Source organism: Bufo gargarizans, chromosome 1 (genome assembly GCF_014858855.1).
Source record: "Bufo gargarizans isolate SCDJY-AF-19 chromosome 1, ASM1485885v1, whole genome shotgun sequence".
NCBI lineage: Eukaryota > Metazoa > Chordata > Amphibia > Anura > Bufonidae > Bufo > Bufo gargarizans.
In genome coordinates, this window is record NC_058080.1 from 361,019,492 (window position 1) to 361,041,372 (window position 21,881).

Below are 21,881 nucleotides of genomic sequence, written 5' to 3' on the forward strand. Positions count from 1 at the left end.
TAAAATGCAGCCAAGCAGCAAGCACTGAGAAAAATACATTTCAGGTAAGCATCACCTATAGGCACTGAATTCTAGCATTTCGGAGCTAATGACAGGACCTCCTGTTTAACCCCTTTAGAATCAAGACCACTTGTGGCAACAGTGTTGTGTCACCCTGCTGGCACCTGCCACATATGGAGTGGACGCAGCTCCTAATCGTGTATCTAGGATCTACAAGATGGGGTTATATTACAGTTTCACACCATGTTCGTATTTACATATACAGAGGGAAGACAGGGCCTGTTGTAATATACTCAGTTAGTCACGTGAGGCAGATTTAGGGCAGCAATTTCTACAACTGAAAATCGGTTCCATACATCTGAATAGGTTTGTTCCTGGAAGCACATTGATTCCTGCTAGCCCCATTTACATAAATCTGCTGTCCATGAAATGATGCAGTTAGCGGAAACTACATTGGGTTGAACATCCATCCACTGAACACTCTGTGATTAAGAAGGAAAGTAATATATTTTATCTGTAAGTAAAAAGACAAAAAAACATTGGCTTCCTGCTAACAAGTGAGAACTAATAATTAACATTAGAGTATGTCTAGCCAAGCAATTATGTAAATTGCCGATTGCCATTGTTTTTCTTTAGATTGTTACTAAGCACACGGGTTATAATGCCCATGCTACAATAAAACCGCCAACGTAATTATTAAAGATCCATATGCAGTTTTTAATCTTGAAATGCTCATACCAGTCCATTAAAGTTGAAATGATCTTAATGTGTACCCTCATTTTTTCATTGCGATATATCAGAATATAGCATTAATGGGTGGACTGGGAGCTGGGACCTTGCCAGACACTAGACCAATGGGGCCTGCTGCACTCTACTAGGAACTTTGCTTCTTCAGCTTTTAAATGTGTCTTCAGAAAATGGCCTATTGTTTAAATCAAGTTTTTATGTTAAACATATTTTTAAAGAATTATGGCACTGTTACACTGTATTTTCAATTTTCCATGACATTATCTAGAGCAAAAATGCTGCAGTTTTCACAGTTAACAAATCCTAATATTAGGCGCCACTTATTGATCTGTACAAATCACTTTTCAGCAGTCATCTCATTATCATCACAGCCAGGGTCAGAATGACAGATTTCACCTATATATACACTGACGAGCAAAAGGGTAACAGTGTTTTGAACTTTTGACTTTCAGACTCCCGTCCACTACAGCTTCGAACGTGAGACTACCATCATTTTATAGACAATCATCTTGGCTATCTCATACATAAATTGGACTTGCAACTATTTAGCACATGATTAGTTCTGCAGATTCTTGTCATGTTCGTTAGTGTGTGTATATAGCACATGATCCACCATTCACAATAGGTGTTATCACAACTTAGGCTACTTTCACACTAGCGTTCGGCTGTCCGCTTGTGAGTTCCGTTTGAAGGGGCTCACAAGCGGACCCGAACGCTTCCGTCCAGCACTAATGCATTCTGAGTGGACGCGGATCCGCTCAGAATGCATCAGTCTGGCAGCGCTCAGCCTCCGCTCCGCTCAGCAGGCGGACACTTGAACGCTGCTTGCAGCGTTCGGGTGTCCGCCTGGCCGTGCGGATCCGTCCAGACTTACAATGTAAGTCAATGGGGACGGATCCGTTTGAAGATGACACACTATGGCTCAATCTTCAAACGGATCCGTCCCCCATTGACTTTACATTGAAAGTCTGGACGGATCTGTCTGAGGCTACTTTCACACTTAGAAATATTTTAACAATATAATGCAGACGGATCCGTACTGAACGGAGCCACCGTCTGCATTATATGAGCAGATCCGTCTGAGACGGATCCGCTCTGAACGCTAGTGTGAAAGTAGCCTTATCTACTCCCTCCTGATCTCTGCACAGCTCACAGAGCATGCCTAGAAGTTAATGAGTCCCCTCCAGAGTATTGTGTCTATGGCCCATGGTGGCTGCTGTAAAGCACAATGGGCAGCATGGTGGCTCAGTGGTTTGTACTGGGCATTGGTTCTAATTAGCCCAAGGACAATGTCTGAATTCTGAATGGGCTTTGTATAGTCTACCCATATTTTGCATGGGTTTCCCCTGGGTACTCTAAATTTAGATGATAAGCTCCACAGGGGACAGTGAATGATGATAATGTCTGTAAAGTGCAGAATATGTTGACACCATAAAAGCAAGTAAAATAAATACTTCTAAATGCTGAAAACACCACTTCAGGCAACTTAATCCTATACTGAAAACAGACAAATAATCTATAAGCTCTTGTTCACATCTGCATTGGAGGCTCAGTTTGGGGCCTCTGTTACAAATTCTGTCAAACAGATTGGACAAAACGTCCTGCATACAATGTTCCTGAGCGGAACCTGAACGGACTCCATATCAGCGGAGGCAGATCAGCTCTGTTCGTGTCAGTTATGTGTTGAATTCGTCACTTCCATAATCCGCAATTTTCAGTGTTCTGCTCCTCTAACGGAACAGAACAATGGTAATTACTAGTGGTGATGTGAACTCACCCTAATCAGAAAATAAAAAAAAGATTAGAATAAAAGGATACATGTCAGTATCTGGTTTTAACTGGCAGAAAATAATATAGGTGACATCCCCTTCAGTCTGCAGTTTTCTATTGGCTAAGTTATTTTGACAGCAGTTCCTTTTCACATCAGTGACACTGTATTAACACTGAAGTCAAGGACCCTGCTGCCAACATAGCTTGGTCATGCAGGAAACTGCAAGTACATGATCATCAGTAGGGTCCCCCCCCTCAATGCCATTTACTGGAATATCTCATCAAAAGACTGGGCATGTGCATTCATCCACTCTCACCTTCATGTCAGATGTGTCATGCTCAAGGCGGCTCAGTTGGCTGCTATTATCCTTCAGCTCCCTCCTCAGGTGGGAATTCTCCTTCTTCAGGTCTTCTACCTGACGGACAAGCTGATCATAGGAAGCAGAAGAACCAACTAGTCCAATTCTTGCACACACCTGCACAGATAAAACACATCACTCAGACCTCTATATATTAACTGTGAATGGCAGAAATCACACACACAGTTTTTATTTTTTCCTGAAAATATAAGGAGTGGATCAAACAAGAAGAAAAATCTGAAAGAAAATTCTTCTCTTTATGTTTGGCATGAAAATCTGTATCAGAAATGTGTGATTCCAGCCAAAAGGTAACTCAAAGATCTCTCTTTTACAAATAAGGCTGTTGACACCAAAATCTCCAGAAGTATAAAAGAACACAAACCCTATAGAATGCATTCGGTTGTACCGAAGAAATGAATTGGCATATGTCAGGCTCATTGTAGTCTATGGACGTGCACCTCAAATGTTGTGAACAGAACCAAATTGCCGCTGTGTATTTTAATTTCATTTTGAACATCTGAAGCCATATAGATTATTGAGGATATCTTGAGACTCGATAGATGTAAAGACCAGAAACATTACAGAGACAAATCCTAGGCTCTCTCTGGCAATGAATGTGTTAATCACTGCAGGTTGCTACCAGCATGAGAATTAATCATGTCTGTGGCGTTACAGCAGTGATGTCACCGTCTGTGGATGGATACAGAACTCAAATCAACCCCATTTATGTAAATTGTGGCTCACCTCCGCCAATCACGGCGAATAGCTAGAGAGAAAATATCATGGCAACAACCAATCACAATCCGCCCGTTGTGATCTCCGCAAGAGGCGAGATGGAGAGAAGCATTTCATGTGACACACTTTAACAAACACCATGGATCATTCGTGTTCTGGAATCTTAGCTTTTATTCGGTTTTAAACCACGTCATATATTATTATTTTTTACAGACGGGAGAAAACCTTTCTGCCTTTGTATAGCACAAAAGTGACTTCTTTAAAAATACAAGTGTCTGTTATTATATGAGTGATGGCTCCGGCAGCCTGCAGTATTGTATTGATGCCAAATACATAGCAGACCCAGCACCCAAGGTTAAAATGAGACAATCCTTTGCAGACCATGTGTAGCCCTTTAATGCAAGAGTATGTGATGCATCAGATTCCGACAGTGAATCTACTGGAGTGGTTAATAAAGATCTAAAAACGCAATACAGCCCTGTCATAACAAAAAAAAATCTATATATATATAAATATATATACTGTATATGTGTGTGTATATATCTATATTTTATATCTATATTTTTTTTTTATGAGAATCTGTTTTACTGTTAAATAATTATTTAAAAAAAATGATACAGCGGACAGCTGAAAAGCTGCACTTTGCAATGCAGTGTATAACCCCCTCCCTGTACACATAACACAAATTATTACCACAGTGCTGCTCTGCAAACTGACAGCTCTAGACACCAGCAACACTCTTCTACTGGAGCTGTAGGACCTGCCATGATGTCAGCAGCAGGAGGCGGAGTTCAGCAGAGAAGAGGGGGAAGAAGGACCTGCGATGACCTCACCATCATGTGACCAGAACAGGAGGAGCTAAGCAGTGCAGCAAAGTAAGGCTATATGCACACGACCGTATGTGTTTTGCGGTCCGCAAATTGCGGATCCACGAAAAAATAAAATAAACGTATGCCGTATGCCATCTGTTCTTTTTTTTTTGCGGATCCATTGTAACATGCCTAAAATGGACAAGAATAGGACTGTTCTATTTTTTTTGTGGGGCTACGGAACGGACATACTGATGCGGACAGCACACGGTGTGCCGTCCGCATTTTTTGCGGACTCATTAAAATGAATGGGTCCGCATCCTATCTGCAACAAAAAAAACGGACACGGAAACAAACAACGTTCGTGTGCATGAAGCCTAATAAAGACCAGTAATGCATGGGAAGAAGTGAGGGATTCAATGTAAGTGCCAGGGAAGTTCTGGGAGTTGTAGTCCTCTCCCCTTATGCCTCCTGTTATATAATATCAGAGTAAATTACAAGATGAGGTATGAGAAGATGACTAAAACTCCCAGCATGTCCAGGCCATTATTATGTAATATCAGGGTACATTACAACACACTGGATATGCTGGGAGTTGTAGTCCTCTCCTCTTATACTTCCTTTTATAATGTACTTTGATATTACATAATAACTGCTTTAAATATACAACTACAGCTTATTTGGTTTGCAATTATGTTGATTCAGGTTTTTATTTGATTTGCGGCAATATTCATATCGTATAACGTTTTGGCACACAGGCCTTTTTCAGATACTATGCCGCAGGATTGGAAGAGGGAGACACCTGCTTACTCTAGTGTTGTTCACACACATTGTCTCCTTTGGCGTCTGCCTTCCTGCTACCAAGTCTCCCTCTTCCAATCCATAGTATCTGAAGAAGGCCTGCGTGCCGAAACGTTATACAATATAAATATTGCCACAAGTTAAATATAAACCTGAATCAACATAAGCTGTAGTTGTATATTTAATTGAAAATGGGGTTGGAACCCTCCTTACAGCTCCCCACAGAGTGCGACAAAGATTTATTTGAATAATAACTGCTTGGACATGCTGGGAGTTGTAGTCCCATCCTCTTATACCTCCTGCGGTAATGTGCTCTGAATTAGGGCCAGGACGATGGATAGGAGAGGGTAGTCATCCGCCTAGGGCACCACTTCGCTACACATAAAGGGGGGGCGCACTCATGGCCGTCCAACTTCACAAGCCTCAGGCCGCTAGGCAAGAAGCCGCAATGACATCACTGCAACCTCCTGCGTTGGGTCTCGCATGATGACATGATCGCGTGAGAGCCGGAGCAGGAGCGGTGATGTGTCATTGGGACCGCATGCATCAGGACACAGCAACACAAGCCACAGATAACAATGTCTGTGGTCAGCGGTGGGGAAAATGAAGTGAGGTGTTTTTTTATTCTAAATGTCCGCACTGCTGGGGGCACCAGGGACATGGGGAAGGAAATCATTATCTATACCTTGCACTACTGGGGGGGAATGGAGGAGCATTATTTACTGGCACTACGGGGTACTTTATATATATATATATATATATATACTGGCACTATGGGGGGAGCATTATATATTGGAACTAGTGGGGAGCTCTACAGGGGGACATTAGAGCCACTGAGAGCATTATGGTTATATTATTACTACTAGGGTACTGTAGGGGCACCCGGCACCCCTGCACGTGCCGTCTGCTTTCTCTCTTCCTGCTCACTGCTGTATGTCTATGGGACAGCAGCAGTGGACAGCATGCGCCATCTGCTCAAACAGCTGATCGGCGGGGGTGTCAGGTGTCGGACTGTGTTTTTAGCACATTATTACAAGATTTGGGGCCCCACTTTTGATTTTGCCCAAGGCCACATTTTGTCTAAAACCGGCCTTGACTATACTCTAATACTAATATATATATACACAGTATACATTTATTATTTATAATTATTTTAACAGTAAAGCAGGTTCTCATAAAGCAAACATCTTGGTTTTATTGCTGTGTATTTGGCACCACTGTAGGGATCTACATACAGTACCAATGCCAACTGCAACTGTTTTCCTGGAGAATGTTATGTCCAGATGGTGTCTACTGTACAAACTGCTGAGTTGCAAAAATAATTATTTGATTTGATTGTGCAATTTGCAAATTAGGATGGATTTCAAAAATATCATCCATGCTTACAATGGTGCCTAGGTGCACTGGCATTAGTAACTGCGGGTCATTGCGCTTGCTGAACCGGCAGAGTATAGACTGCACTAGGTACTAGGGAGCTGCTGTAAATGTGACCTATATGATATAAGAGAAGGTTCACCAGAGGTGAATGCAATGATGTATCCTCTTTTACGGTATAAATATTTCAGGATTCAGCTCTGTAATCTTCATTACATGTTCATATCTGACAGTTTTGCTAGGGTTTCAATTTATAGGGGTTTTTCCAGTATAACACTGATGGCATATCCTCATTATAGGTCATCAATATCTGATCAGTTAGGGTTCGACTCCCGACACCACTGCTGATCGGCTGTTTGAAGACCCCGTGGCCCCTGTCTTGTCCAGTGATGTATGCATATTGAATCTTCCTATGATGCAAGGAGGCTGCAGTGCTGGGAGTTAGACCCCCACCAATCAGATATTGAAGACCTATCCTGACATTCAATCCTCAATATGAGATTGGCGGGGGTCCGACTCCCGTAATCCCTGTGGTTAAACTGTCTCTACTATCAACATCATGGCTCAGTCGTAAGGTTCAACTACAGCATTGCAGAGTATCTAACAACTATACAAATAAAACGTAATTAATTAAAAGCAGCGCAATAAAATAGAAAACTGTACGAACACGGTGTGCTGGGAAGCCATTTCTGACTGTCTGTACTTTATAGATGTAATATACCATTAAAACACAAATAGTGGCCCAGATTCACTAGTGTGTCTGTGCCTAAAATCAGTCTAATAAGTGGCACAAATTGGCATCATACCGGCGCAGTGTGGCATAGAAGTGTTTATCCGTGCACCACATTTATCCTCCAGCCTGAGCCTCTGTGATAAATCTGGTGTAGGTCTAGACATCCTGGTTAAATTTATGCCACCTAGAGAATTAGTAAATCTGGGCCACTGGATATTTTATGTAACATAAGTAGAAGACTGACACTGAAACATTGAGACCAAAGAGAAATCCTGAGGATAGGTCATCAGTATTAAAGTCTCGGAAATCCCCGCAACTGTTTAGCGGTCTGCAAATTGTGGATCCGCAAAACATGGACACCATCCATGTGCGTTCCGCATTTTGCCGACACTATAATAGAAATGCCTTTTCTTGTCCGTGGATGCAAACAAGAAAAGGACATGTTCTATTTTTGTGCTGGGCCGCTGAACGGAATTGTCCTGTCCGCATCTTTTGCGGACCCATTTTGTAGACGTGTGAATGGACTCTTAAAGTACATTTAACGTATAGTACATGAAAAATAAAGTATACAAACATAAGCAATTTTATGGTTAGCTTTCTGTTGTTTTTTTTTTTTTTTACGGATGTGCATATGTTTCAATATGAGTTAGTCCATTTTTTTATATTAAAAAGTATCCACTTTCTTGTTTTAACCACCTCAGCCCCCCTAGCTTAAACCCCCTTAATGACCAGGCCACTTTTTACACTTCTGCACTACACTACTTTTACCGTTTATTGCTCGGTCATGCAACTTACCACCCAAATGAATTTTACCTCCTTTTCTTCTCACTAATAGAGCTTTCATTTGGTGGTATTTCATTGCTGCTGACATTTTTACTTTTTTTGTTATTAATCAAAATTTACCCAAATTTTTGCAAGAAAATGACATTTTTCACTTTCAGTTGTAATTTTTTTTTTAAAAACGACATCTATATATAAATGTTTCTCTAAATTTATTGTTCTACATGTCTTTGATAAAAAAAAAGTTATAGCGTTTACAAACTATGGTACAAAAATGTGAATTTCCGCTTTTTGAAGCAGCTCTGACTTTCTGAGCACCTGTCATGTTTCCTGAGGTTCTACAATGCCCAGACAGTAGAAACCCCCCACAAATGACCCCATTTCGGACAGTAGACACCCTAAGGTATTCGCTGATGGGCATAGTGAGTTCATAGAACTTTTTATTTTTTGTCACAAGTTAGCGGAAAATGATGCTTTTTTTTTTTTCTTACAAAGTCTCATATTCCACTTGTGACTAAAAAATAAAAACTTCCATGAACTCACTATGCACATCACGAAATACCTTGGGGTGTCTTCTTTCCAAAATGGGGTCACTTGTGGGGTAGTTATACTGCCCTGGCATTTTAGGGGCCCTAATGCGTGAGAAGTAGTTTGAAATCAAAATGTGTAAAAAAAATGCCCTGTGAAATCCTAAAGGTGCTCTTTGGAATTTGTGCCCCTTTGCCCACCTAGGCTGCAAAAAAGTTTCACACATGTCATATCGCCATACTCAGGAGAAGTTGGGCAATGTGTTTTGGGGTGTCTTTTTACAAATACCCATGCTGGGTGAGAGAAATATCTCAGCAAAAGACAACTTTCCCATTTTGTTATACAAAGTTGGCATTTGATCAAGATATTTATCTCACCCAGCATGGGTATATGTAAAAAGACACCCCAAAACACATTGCCCTACTTCTCCTGAGTACGGCGATACCACATGTGTGACACTTTTTTGCAGCCTAGATGTGCCAAGGGGCCCAAATTCCTTTTAGGAGGACATTTTTAGACATTTGGATACCAGACTTCTTCTCACGCTTTAGGGCCCCTAAAATGCCAGGGCAGTATAAATACCCCACATGTTACCCCATTTCAGAAAGAAGACTCCCCAAGGTATTCAATGAGGGGCATGGCGAGTTCATAGAAGATTTTTTTTTGGGCACAAGTTAGCGGAAATTGATTTTATTTTGTTTTTTCTCACAAAGTCTCAGTTTCCGCTAACTTGGGACAAAAAGTTAAATCTTTCATGGACTCAATATGCCCCTCAGCGAATACCTTGGGGTGTCTTCTTTCCAAAATGGGGTCACATGTGGGGTATTTATACTGCCCTGGCATTTTAGGGGCCCTAAAGCGTGAGAAGAAGTCTGGAATATAAATGTCAAAAAAATTTTACGCATTTGGATTCCGTGAGGGGTATGGTGAGTTCATGTGAGATTTTATTTTTTGACACAAGTTAGTGGAATATGAGACTTTGTAAGAAAAAAATAAATAAATAAATAAATCTATTTCCACTAACTTGTGCCAAAAAAATGTCTGAATGGAGCCTTCCAGGGGGGTGATCAGGGAGTCTATATGAGGTGATCACCACCCTGTCATTGATCACCCCCCTGTAAGGCTCCATTCAGACGTCCGTATGTGTCTTGCGGATCCGCGGTGTCCGTGTTTAGCGGATCCACGGATCCGCGAAACACACATGGACGTATGAATGGAGCCTTACAGGGGGGTGATCAATGACAGGGGGGTGATCACCCCATATAGACTCCCTAATCACCCCCTGTCATTGATCACCCCCCTGTAAGCCTCTATTCAGAGGTCCGTATGTGTTTTGTGGATCCATGGATCGGATCCGCAAAACACATACGGACGTCTGAATGGAGCCTTACAGGGGGGTGATCAATGACAGGGGGGGTTAAAAAAAATCGCATCTACAGCCTGCCAGCGAACGATCGCCGCTGGCAGGCTGTAGATCCACTCGCTTACCTGCAGTTCCTGTGAACGCGCGCGCCTGTGTGTGCGCGTTCACAGGAAGTCTCGCGTCTCATGAGATGACGCACCAATGCGTGACTCTGCCTGAGACAGCCGCCTCCGGACCGCGATCCTGCGTCAGGCGGTCCGGAGGCGGTTAAATAAAGCTTTGAAGATTTGAAGGCAGCTGGAAAAAAATTGATACGTTTAACATGGAAACATAGCAACAAATCAGATTCCACCTTTCATTTTCCAAGGGAGCTGTGAAAAATGAAAGGTGGAATCTGATTGGTTACTATGGGCAACTAAGCCAGTTCTGCTTTACACCAGTTTGATAAATCTCCCCCAATGTTTTACGTTTCCATCCCTTTGTCATTGACTATAATGTTAAAAAAGGTATACATATGTCTATACTTTTTTGCAGGACAGAATAGTGTGTTACAAAACACCTAGAAACGTATGGAAACAGAGACAAAGTCAAAAGGGTTTGAAGTACATTTTTCCAATTATAGTCCATGGGTATAGCAAGCAATACATTTCAATATGTTTTTACAGCATTCCAATGTATGCTCTTGATGTAAAGCAAACACGAGATGTGAACAATGCCTAATTTCAGCCATCCGGTCAGCTAAATCACACAGACCAAGTCATTATACTGCCAGAATGCTAATATTAAATGACCCGGGAGATAAATTGTGGAGCGTCTTCCAGTGTTCCAGATGACAGGCCATGACTGTGTGAGCCTGCAGCTCTGCTAGTGCTAGCGGTGGATTCAGTCATGCAGGGAATCGTAGAAAGAGCTGGCATGAGGCTTTGCCGAGTGACCATCTGGGGCACATGCAGAAATTAATGAGTTCTTTAAATTAGCTGTTTATATAGAGAATCCCAATGGGATTGCCGTGGTATAATCAAAGCAGTGTGGGTGTGCACCGTAACATACAATTATGGCAGTGAAGCACACACGCAAACAAAGACTTGTAATGTGTTTTATAGCGCCACAGTATTTTATTATACAGTCTATGCTGATTAGGTACCAGCGTAGTCATATGCGCTGCGCCCATTCACCAGGGTGATCTCCACTATTCTGCATCTGCTTACAGCATGCGCTGGTTGCTGAGCAGTCCCACAATCAGCTAATGCCAGCGTGTCCTGGGAAGCTCTGACCAGCCATGGAAAGATTTTTCTCCCAGGCAGAGGAACAAGAAGCCCATTATAAGAACAATAAGAGAGCGCCACCACCCCTCTTTCGCACAAATCCTACTATTCGCTCTAGCTTTACTCTGTTCACAGGCCCCAGCCAGACACATAGTTGTTAATACATTTAAAGCCCGTTACAGCACATCCGTGGACTATGAAATAACACCTCGTAAAAATGTAGGCAGTCAGATGGAGGAAGGGAGAATGCTTCAGCACTCTGGACAGGGCCTGAAACCATGAGGAGCCGGCCAGAAGGACACATGGGCTGTGCAGTCAAATAATGATGCCTTATAGTAGAGATCACCAGTCTATATCATATCTTACAGTACAGATCACCAGTCTATAAACAGTACAGATCACCAGTCTATATCATATCTCACAGTACAGATCACCAGTCTATATGATGTCTTACAGTACAGATCACCAGTCTATATCATATCTCACAGTACAGATCACCAGTCTATATCATATCTCACAGTACAGATCACCAGTCTATATCATATCTGACAGTACAGATCACCAGTCTATAAACAGTACAGATCACCAGTCTATATAATATCTTACAGTACAGATCACCAGTCTATATGATGTCTTACAGTACAGATCACCAGTCTATAAACAGTACAGATCACCAGTCTATATCATATCTGACAGTACAGATCACTAGTATATAAACAGTACAGATCACCAGTCTATATAATATCTTACAGTACAGATCACCAGTCTATATCATATCTTACAGTACAGATCACCAGTCTATATCATATCTGACAGTACAGATCACCAGTCTATATCATATCTTACAGTACAGTACAGATCACCAGTCTATATCATATCTCACAGTACAGATCACCAGTCTATAAACAGTACAGATCACCAGTCTATATAATATCTTACAGTACAGATCACCAGTCTATATCATATCTGACAGTACAGATCACCAGTCTATATCATATCTTACAGTACAGTACAGATCACCAGTCTATATCATATCTCACAGTACAGATCACCAGTCTATAAACAGTACAGATCACCAGTCTATATAATATCTTACAGTACAGATCACCAGTCTATATCATATCTGACAGTACAGATCACCAGTCTATATCATATCTTACAGTACAGTACAGATCACCAGTCTATATCATATCTCACAGTACAGATCACCAGTCTATATCATATCTTACAGTACAGTACAGATCACCAGTCTATATCATATCTTACAGTACAGATCACCAGTCTATATCATATCTGACAGTACAGATCACCAGTCTATATAATATCTTACAGTACAGATCACCAGTCTATATCATATCTTACAGTACAGATCACCAGTCTATATCATATCTGACAGTACAGATCACCAGTCTATATCATATCTTACAGTACAGATCACCAGTCTATATCATATCTCACAGTACAGATCACCAGTCTATAAACAGTACAGATCACCAGTCTATATCATATCTGACAGTACAGATTACCAGTCTATAAACAGTACAGATCACCAGTCTATATAATATCTTACAGTACAGATCACCAGTCTATATCATATCTGACAGTACAGATCACCAGTCTATATCATATCTTACAGTACAGTACAGATCACCAGTCTATATCATATCTCACAGTACAGATCACCAGTCTATATGTCTTATAGTACAGATCACCAGTCTATATGATGTCTTACAGTACAGCTCACCAGTCTATATCATATCTCACAGTACAGATTACCAGTCTACATGTCTTATAGTACAGATCACCAGTCTATATGATGTGTTACAGTACAGATCACTAGTCTATATCATATCTCACAGTACAGATCACCAGTCTATATGTCTTATAGTACAGATCACCAGTCTATATGATGTGTTGCAGTACAGATTACCAGTCTGTATGATGTGTTACAGTACAGATCACCAGTCTATATCATATCTGACAGTACAGATCACCAGTCTATATCATATCTTACAGTACAGTACAGATCACCAGTCTATATCATATCTCACAGTACAGATCACCAGTCTACATGTCTTATAGTACAGATCACCATTCTATATGATGTGTTACAGTACAGATCACTAGTCTATATCATATCTCACAGTACAGATCACCAGTCTATATGTCTTATAGTACAGATCACCATTCTATATGATGTGTTACAGTACAGATCACTAGTCTATATCATATCTCACAGTACAGATCACCAGTCTATATGTCTTATAGTACAGATCACCAGTCTATATGATGTGTTGCAGTACAGATTACCAGTCTGTATGATGTGTTACAGTACAGATCACCAGTCTATATCATATCTGACAGTACAGATCACCAGTCTATATCATATCTTACAGTACAGTACAGATCACCAGTCTATATCATATCTCACAGTACAGATCACCAGTCTACATGTCTTATAGTACAGATCACCATTCTATATGATGTGTTACAGTACAGATCACTAGTCTATATCATATCTCACAGTACAGATCACCAGTCTATATGTCTTATAGTACAGATCACCATTCTATATGATGTGTTACAGTACAGATTACCAGTCTGTATGATGTGTTACAGTACAGATCACCAGTCTATATCATATTTCACAGTACAGATCACCAGTCTACAGGGAGTGCAGAATTATTAGGCAAATGAGTATTTTGACCACATCATCCTCTTTATGCATGTTGTCTTACTCCAAGCTGTATAGGCTCGAAAGCCTACTACCAATTAAGCATATTAGGTGATGTGCATCTCTGTAATGAGAAGGGGTGTGGTCTAATGACATCAACACCCTATATCAGGTGTGCATAATTATTAGGCAACTTCCTTTCCTTTGGCAAAATGGGTCAAAAGAAGGACTTGACAGGCTCAGAAAAGTCAAAAATAGTGAGATATCTTGCAGAGGGATGCAGCACTCTTAAAATTGCAAAGCTTCTGAAGCGTGATCATCGAACAATCAAGCGTTTCATTCAAAATAGTCAACAGGGTTGCAAGAAGCGTGTGGAAAAACCAAGGCGCAAAATAACTGCCCATGAACTGAGAAAAGTCAAGCGTGCAGCTGCCAAGATGCCACTTGCCACCAGTTTGGCCATATTTCAGAGCTGCAACATCACTGGAGTGCCCAAAAGCACAAGGTGTGCAATACTCAGAGACATGGCCAAGGTAAGAAAGGCTGAAAGACGACCACCACTGAACAAGACACACAAGCTGAAACGTCAAGACTGGGCCAAGAAATATCTCAAGACTGATTTTTCTAAGGTTTTATGGACTGATGAAATGAGAGTGAGTCTTGATGGGCCAGATGGATGGGCCCGTGGCTGGATTGGTAAAGGGCAGAGAGCTCCAGTCCGACTCAGACGCCAGCAAGGTGGAGGTGGAGTACTGGTTTGGGCTGGTATCATCAAAGATGAGCTTGTGGGGCCTTTTCGGGTTGAGGATGGAGTCAAGCTCAACTCCCAGTCCTACTGCCAGTTTCTGGAAGACACCTTCTTCAAGCAGTGGTACAGGAAGAAGTCTGCATCCTTCAAGAAAAACATGATTTTCATGCAGGACAATGCTCCATCACACGCGTCCAAGTACTCCACAGCGTGGCTGGCAAGAAAGGGTATAAAAGAAGAAAATCTAATGACATGGCCTCCTTGTTCACCTGATCTGAAACCCATTGAGAACCTGTGGTCCATCATCAAATGTGAGATTTACAAGGAGGGAAAACAGTACACCTCTCTGAACAGTGTCTGGGAGTCTGTGGTTGCTGCTGCACGCAATGTTGATGGTGAACAGAATCCATGGATGGCAGGCTTTTGAGTGTCCTTGCAAAGAAAGGTGGCTATATTGGTCACTGATTTGTTTTTGTTTTGTTTTTGAATGTCAGAAATGTATATTTGTGAATGTTGAGATGTTATATTGGTTTCACTGGTAAAAATAAATAATTGAAATGGGTATATATTTGTTTTTTGTTAAGTTGCCTAATAATTATGCACAGTAATAGTCACCTGCACACACAGATATCCCCCTAAAATAGCTAAAACTAAAAACAAACTAAAAACTACTTCCAAAAATATTCAGCTTTGATATTAATGAGTTTTTTGGGTTCATTGAGAACATGGTTGTTGTTCAATAATAAAATTAATCCTCAAAAATACAACTTGCCTAATAATTCTGCACTCCCTGTATATGTCTTACAGTACAGATCACCAGTCTATATGTCTTACAGTACAGATTACCAGTCTATATCATATTTCACAGTACAGATCACCAGTTTATATGTCTTACAGTACAGATCACCAGTCTATATGTCTTACAGTACAGATCACCAGTCTATATGATGTGTTACAGTACAGATCACCAGTCTATATGATGTCTTACAGTACAGATCACTAGTCTATATCATATTTCACAGTACAGATCACCAGTCTATGTCTTACAGTACAGCTTACTAGACTATATCATATTTTACAGTACAGATCACTAGACTATATCATATTTTACAGTACAGATAACCAGTCTATATGATGTCTTACAGTACAGATCACCAGTCTGTATGATGTGTTAGAGTACAGATCACCAGTCTATATGTCTTACAGTACAGATTACTAGTCTATATCATATTTCACAGTACAGATGACCAGTCTATATCATATTTCACAGTACAGATCACCAGTCTATATGTCTTACAGTACAGATTACCAGTCTATATCATATTTTACAGTACAGATCACCAGTTTATATGTCTCACAGTACAGATCACCAGTCTATATGATGTGTTACAGAAAAACAATATGGGTCAGCACTTCACCTTTGTATTGCACGCTGCACGGGAGAGGAGCAACCTCCAATATATCAGAAATGAAGAAATCCCAGCTGCTGTGTCTTTGTGAATGAGCCTCTTTTTATTTTCTCAAAGTAGAATGTCCTACAACCAGGTGTTACAGTACAGATCACCAAGCTATATCATATTTCACAGTAAAGATCACCAGTCTATATGTCTTACAGTACAGATTACCAGTCTATATCATATTTCACAGTACAGATCACCAGTCTATATGATGTGTTACAGTACAGATCACCAGTCTATATCATATTTCACAGTACAGATCACCAGTCTATATGTCTCACAGTACAGATCACCAGTCTGTATGATGTGTTACAGTACAGATCACCAGTCTATATCATATTTCACAGTAAAGATCACCAGTCTATATGATGTCTTACAGTACAGATCACCAGTCTATATCATATCTCACAGTACAGATCACCAGTCTATATGTCTTACAGTACAGATTACCAGTCTATATCATATTTCACAGTACAGATCACCAGTCTATATGTCTTACAGTACAGATTACTAGACTATATCATATTTTACAGTACAGATCACTAGACTATATCATATTTTACAGTACAGTACAGATAACCAGTCTATATGATGTTTTACAGTACAGATCACCAGTCTATATCATATCTTACAGTACAGATCACCAGTCTATATGATGTGTTAGAGTACAGATCATCAGTCTATATCATATCTCACAGTACAGATCACCAGTCTATAGGATGTCTTACAGTACAGATCACTAGACTATATCATATCTCACAGTACAGATAACCAGTCTATATGATGTTTTACAGTACAGATCACCAGTCTATATCATATCTTACAGTACAGTACAGATCACCAGTCTATATGATGTGTTAGAGTACAGATCATCAGTCTATATCATATCTCACAGTACAGATCACCAGTCTATATGTCTTACAGTACAGATCACGAGTCTATGAACAGTACAGATCACCAGTCTATATCATATCTGACAGTACAGATCACCAGTCTATATGTCTTACAGTACAGATCACCAGTCTATATGATGTGTTAGAGTACAGATCATCAGTCTATATCATATCTCACAGTACAGATCACCAGTCTATATGTCTTACAGTACAGATCACCAGTCTATAAACAGTACAGATCACCAGTCTATATCATATCTGACAGTACAGATCACTAGTCTATAAACAGTACAGATCACCAGTCTATATCATATCTGACAGTACAGATCACCAGTCTATATGATGTGTTACAGTACAGATCACCAGTCGATATCATATCTTACAGTACAGATCACCAGTCTATATGATGTCTTACAGTACAGATCACCAGTCGATATCATATCTTACAGTACAGATCACCAGTCTATATGATGTCTTACAGTACAGATCACCAGTCTATAAACAGTACAGATCACCAGTCTATATCATATCTCACAGTACAGATCACCGGTCTATATGATGTCTTACAGTACAGATCACCAGTCTATATGATGTCTTACAGTACAGATCACCAGTCTATAAACAGTACAGATCACCAGTCTATATCATATCTCACAGTACAGATCACCAGTCTATATGATGTCTTACAGTACAGATCACCAGTCTATATGATGTCTCACAGTACAGATCACCAGTCTATATGATGTCTTACAGTACAGATCACCAGTCTATATGATGTCTTACAGCACAGATCACCAGTCTATTTGATGTATTCCAGTACAGATCACCAGTCTAAATGATGTATTCCAGTACAGATCACCAGTCTATATCATATCTCACAGTACAGATCACCAGTCTATATGATGTCTTACAGTACAGATCACCAGTCTATATGATGTATTCCAGTACAGATCACCAGTAGAAGCCTTACAGAGAACACTGGACAGCCTGCAGGCTGCACAGCAGAAGTCATAAGTATGAAGAAGTAATGTAAGAGTAAAGATGCAATCTAAATAATATCTGAACATAAAGCAGCTAAACAAAGACATGATGTGATGCATCAAACCCCAGTGGGCTGAGAACCAAATTGCATTTCTGACAAGTCAAAGGGTCAAGAGGGAGGAGGCCCAATACTGTCACTTTGAGGTCTTTTGATTGCAATCATCACTCAGGGGCAGGTTGGTGCCACATACACACTTAACACATTCAACGCCAAATGTATTGATTTTCAGTAGCAGAAGTTAATCTTATGTAATCCCTGTGGAAATACAAAGCTCAATGTGCCACATGCAAATCAGCCTTACACCAAGAATGGCATACAAAATTATAGCTGCCTGCGACTGGTTGCTATGGGCAACAGAGACAACTGTTTCATAAATCTCTACTTGTACAGAAAACAATATGAAATGATGGCCGCAGGAGTCTATGGTCTACAGACTGTGCAAGAGATTTCTTTAACGGAATGCAGCACTGGCACCACACCTGAGTTAAAGGGGGTTTCCAGGAGTTCAGTGGTAGGAACATCAATATCTGATCAGCGGGGGTCTGACTTCCAGCACCCCTGTAAAGCTAAAGATATCTATTTTTATATGACGGCTGCGGACCCGACTGGAGTAAAATGTTGGCTGCGGACCCCACCAGTATCAGCAAGAATTGCTGATAGCAGCTAAAAGAAATAACATTCTGTAGAGAAGAGAGCCTATTAGCATCTCTGCAGTGATCACAGGCTGCTCTGCCATGACTAAAGGTCCACTCTCAGTGGCGTGGCCTACCTTCAATGGAGGCAGACCACGCAACTGCTATGGGGTCTGGCACTGAATTATTTTCTCTCCCTGATGTAAAAGCACAGCAAAAGCAGTGCAAACAGATGATTACAGTAACTATATGAATTCCTACACACTGAGCTCCCCCTAGTGGTGGCTTCAGGCAGCCAGCTTTGTAATAGATGGGAAGCAGGAGATTTATCAATGTATTTATGGCAATTATCTGGCGTGAATACATAAGAGATATGGTGGTCAGAATGAGTACCATATTTGTGAAGCACCTGTTCTTCTGACATAGAAGTCAGATAAAGTGGGTGAGGACAAGTGTGACTTTTTATTGGATTTTTTAAAATTAAACTTTCTTCCTTAATTACCAAAAAATCTAATTATTTAGAAATCTGTGGTGTTGCACTTTGCGTTACGACTAAGGAGAGGTTCTCCGAAACGCGTAAACAGCTGCTTGTCTATGAACTTGTCTGCAATTTGATACTGTAACTAAATAAAGAGAAAGATTTTATTGGGAAGAAATTGCAGTGTCGGAATCGTTTTTCTTCATTTTATTTCATCCTGCATTGTCTGAGACCGTCTGATGCACACATACTCAAGTGCCCCCCTGCTCTACCCAGTTTTTTTTTTTGCTATGGAGCCCTATGATATCTTTGTACATCCCTGTGATTAGGTCATCTTTATAAATAACATATATAATCATGCTGCACAAGGGATATCTATACCATGTATCAGCTATACTGAAGCAAAAACTAAAAATCAATCCCATGATATGGCTATCTTACAGTGCTTTTACCAGCATGGAAAATATCACTAATGAGGCCGATGATGGGAAAAATAATCATGGTTTACATTAACTCATAAAGCAGCAGTGAAAATACATAGCGTGCAGACAGCCGGTTACAAGTAATTAAGAGGTATGAGTCAATCAGGAGTCTATAGTCACACTCCTGAAGAAATTAATACTTGCACCAGACAGCAAAAATTCCTTCAAAGTGTTCCTTAAGCTCACGCAGGTCTGCATAACTCACCTTAGTATTAATATCCCACCTTTTATAGGCCTCCACTGAGCTAAGCCTTGGAAACTTGGCCACAGTTTTTTAAGGATTGCCGCTCTTTTGAAAATGGAATATGGACTGGTGCTTATAATCCCAAAATATGCTTTATGATTGAAGACCGAAATCTACACCAGCTATGAGCTGCCGTAGATTTCAGTTTAGTCGCACTGACTGCCGGAGGATGCACCTGCCCACCATAAATTAGGCACATCCTCTGGCACAGCAGGGGATATCAAGACCAGAGCAGTACACATGATACATTTTCCCTATAGGGTCTAATGTACTTCCCTTTACCATCAAAATCCCACCCGCTTTCATACAGAACCCCATCCCCTTCTATATGGCTCTCTGGCCTCTCATCTGTGGCATCACCCTATTAATGCACTTTGGGCACCAGGCCTGTGTCTGATAATGCAGTATGCCAACACCACATATGATCTAGGTGCACTGGGAGTTGCTTTCCAAGAAAAAAGCTGTGCTCCATACTGTGCCTGGGAGATATGCCAACTCTTCCAGGAGTCTGGAAGGTCTTCCCTTTTGCCAGGTGCATTGACAAGCATAGACTAGAGGGGCCTCCAATAGTGGACGTAAGAGAAGAGAAAGGAATCCCATAGCAGTCAATCAGATACCACTGACACTATTTTTGAGCAATAGTCTTTTTTATAAATTAGGGCCCCTAATGTTTAAATGGAACATCTAGTCGAAAAGATCTCATAAACACAAGAGAAAATGACACTGGTTTAGTCAGTGATCCCAACAGCTGATTTCCATTATGAATGGGATCTACAGGGCACTAAGGGTTCTCTGTTACTAGATTTCATTTTTTTGGAATGTTATGTTGGATTTTCAGTAATAGAAAACCTTTATATTTTCACCAATGCAATTTTCCAACATGTATCTTAGAAGACCATTTCAACTGGATTTACATCATGTGATTCAACTATACTGTATACCAGGATAGGCTACATTGGTGAGGTAGAGTTCTACTGTAGTAATACAGAAGTTATTAAAGATCTACCATGATTAAAATGTCACAAACTTACCAATCCGGACTCCAGCAGTGAGATCTCCAGCATCTGCACCGGAAGAGACGCGCTGTTAAGCCTTGCCCCCTGGTGATGTGACAGCGTTCTTAGGAACAGGATGCAATACTCTTTCTCCCCACAGCGGGCTCATGCTGGAGGAGACTAGCAGTGCGCTGATTGCTCAGCTGCTCTGTTCCTACGTGCTAGTGTTTCTGACTAATGGAGCGCCGATAAGAAATGCAATGTATGTCGGTCGGCACTACGGTATGGCGTGGTGGTGCACGTGTCCTAGGGCTGGCTTCCGGCACTCATAGTGTACACAGACAGACTGTCTAGGCCATCTCCAGATTGATCACAGTGGCTCATGGAGAGTTACTTTGTGGAAGTCTATACCAACTATTGGTTAGTTTACTATAAGACAAAATTTTACTCCACAATTGTAGTGCAATTTTGGCACAAAACATGGCAAATTAGGCCCCACCCCCTTCCTGTCAAGCCACACCCTTTTCAAACTAGTTGGAAAAAATGTAGAAAGCCCAATTACGCCAAATTGCATCAAAATTATGCCAATTATTGCAACTTTTTAGACAGATTCTAAGAGCAGATATATTTATAAATGATTAAAAAATAATTTGCTTATTTTTTTACATATATTCTAAAAAGGAACAAAGTATTGCAGCATATTAACAGGTTATCACAGAATATTTACTGGGACAGAGGAGGGTAGGGTATATCGGTGAATTTGATAACAGGCACAAAAAGAGAAATCTCCAGTGAGTCCTCAGATTTGAAAGCTGGCCTTACATTAGTGTTTTTTTGTCTCATCCATAATGACTGATCACAACTACTTATTGCTGTCACTCATCCTATTTATGTGACAGACACTAGACACAGACCACAAGACAGATTGCAATTTTTTCGATTCCTGTCACAGATCACAGATCAAAACAGAAG

General features: G+C 40.7%; 1 protein-coding gene across 1 annotated transcript in view; it reads right to left on the bottom strand.

The window, feature by feature from the left end:
- Positions 1–21,881, bottom strand: part of APC2 (APC regulator of WNT signaling pathway 2) — a 146,648-nt gene that overhangs the window by 72,891 nt on the left and 51,876 nt on the right. Inside the window, exon 2 of the mRNA XM_044278966.1 lies at positions 2,835–3,005. Within this exon, the coding sequence (XP_044134901.1) occupies positions 2,835–3,005 (171 nt within the window). The remainder of the gene's footprint in view (positions 1–2,834; positions 3,006–21,881) is intronic.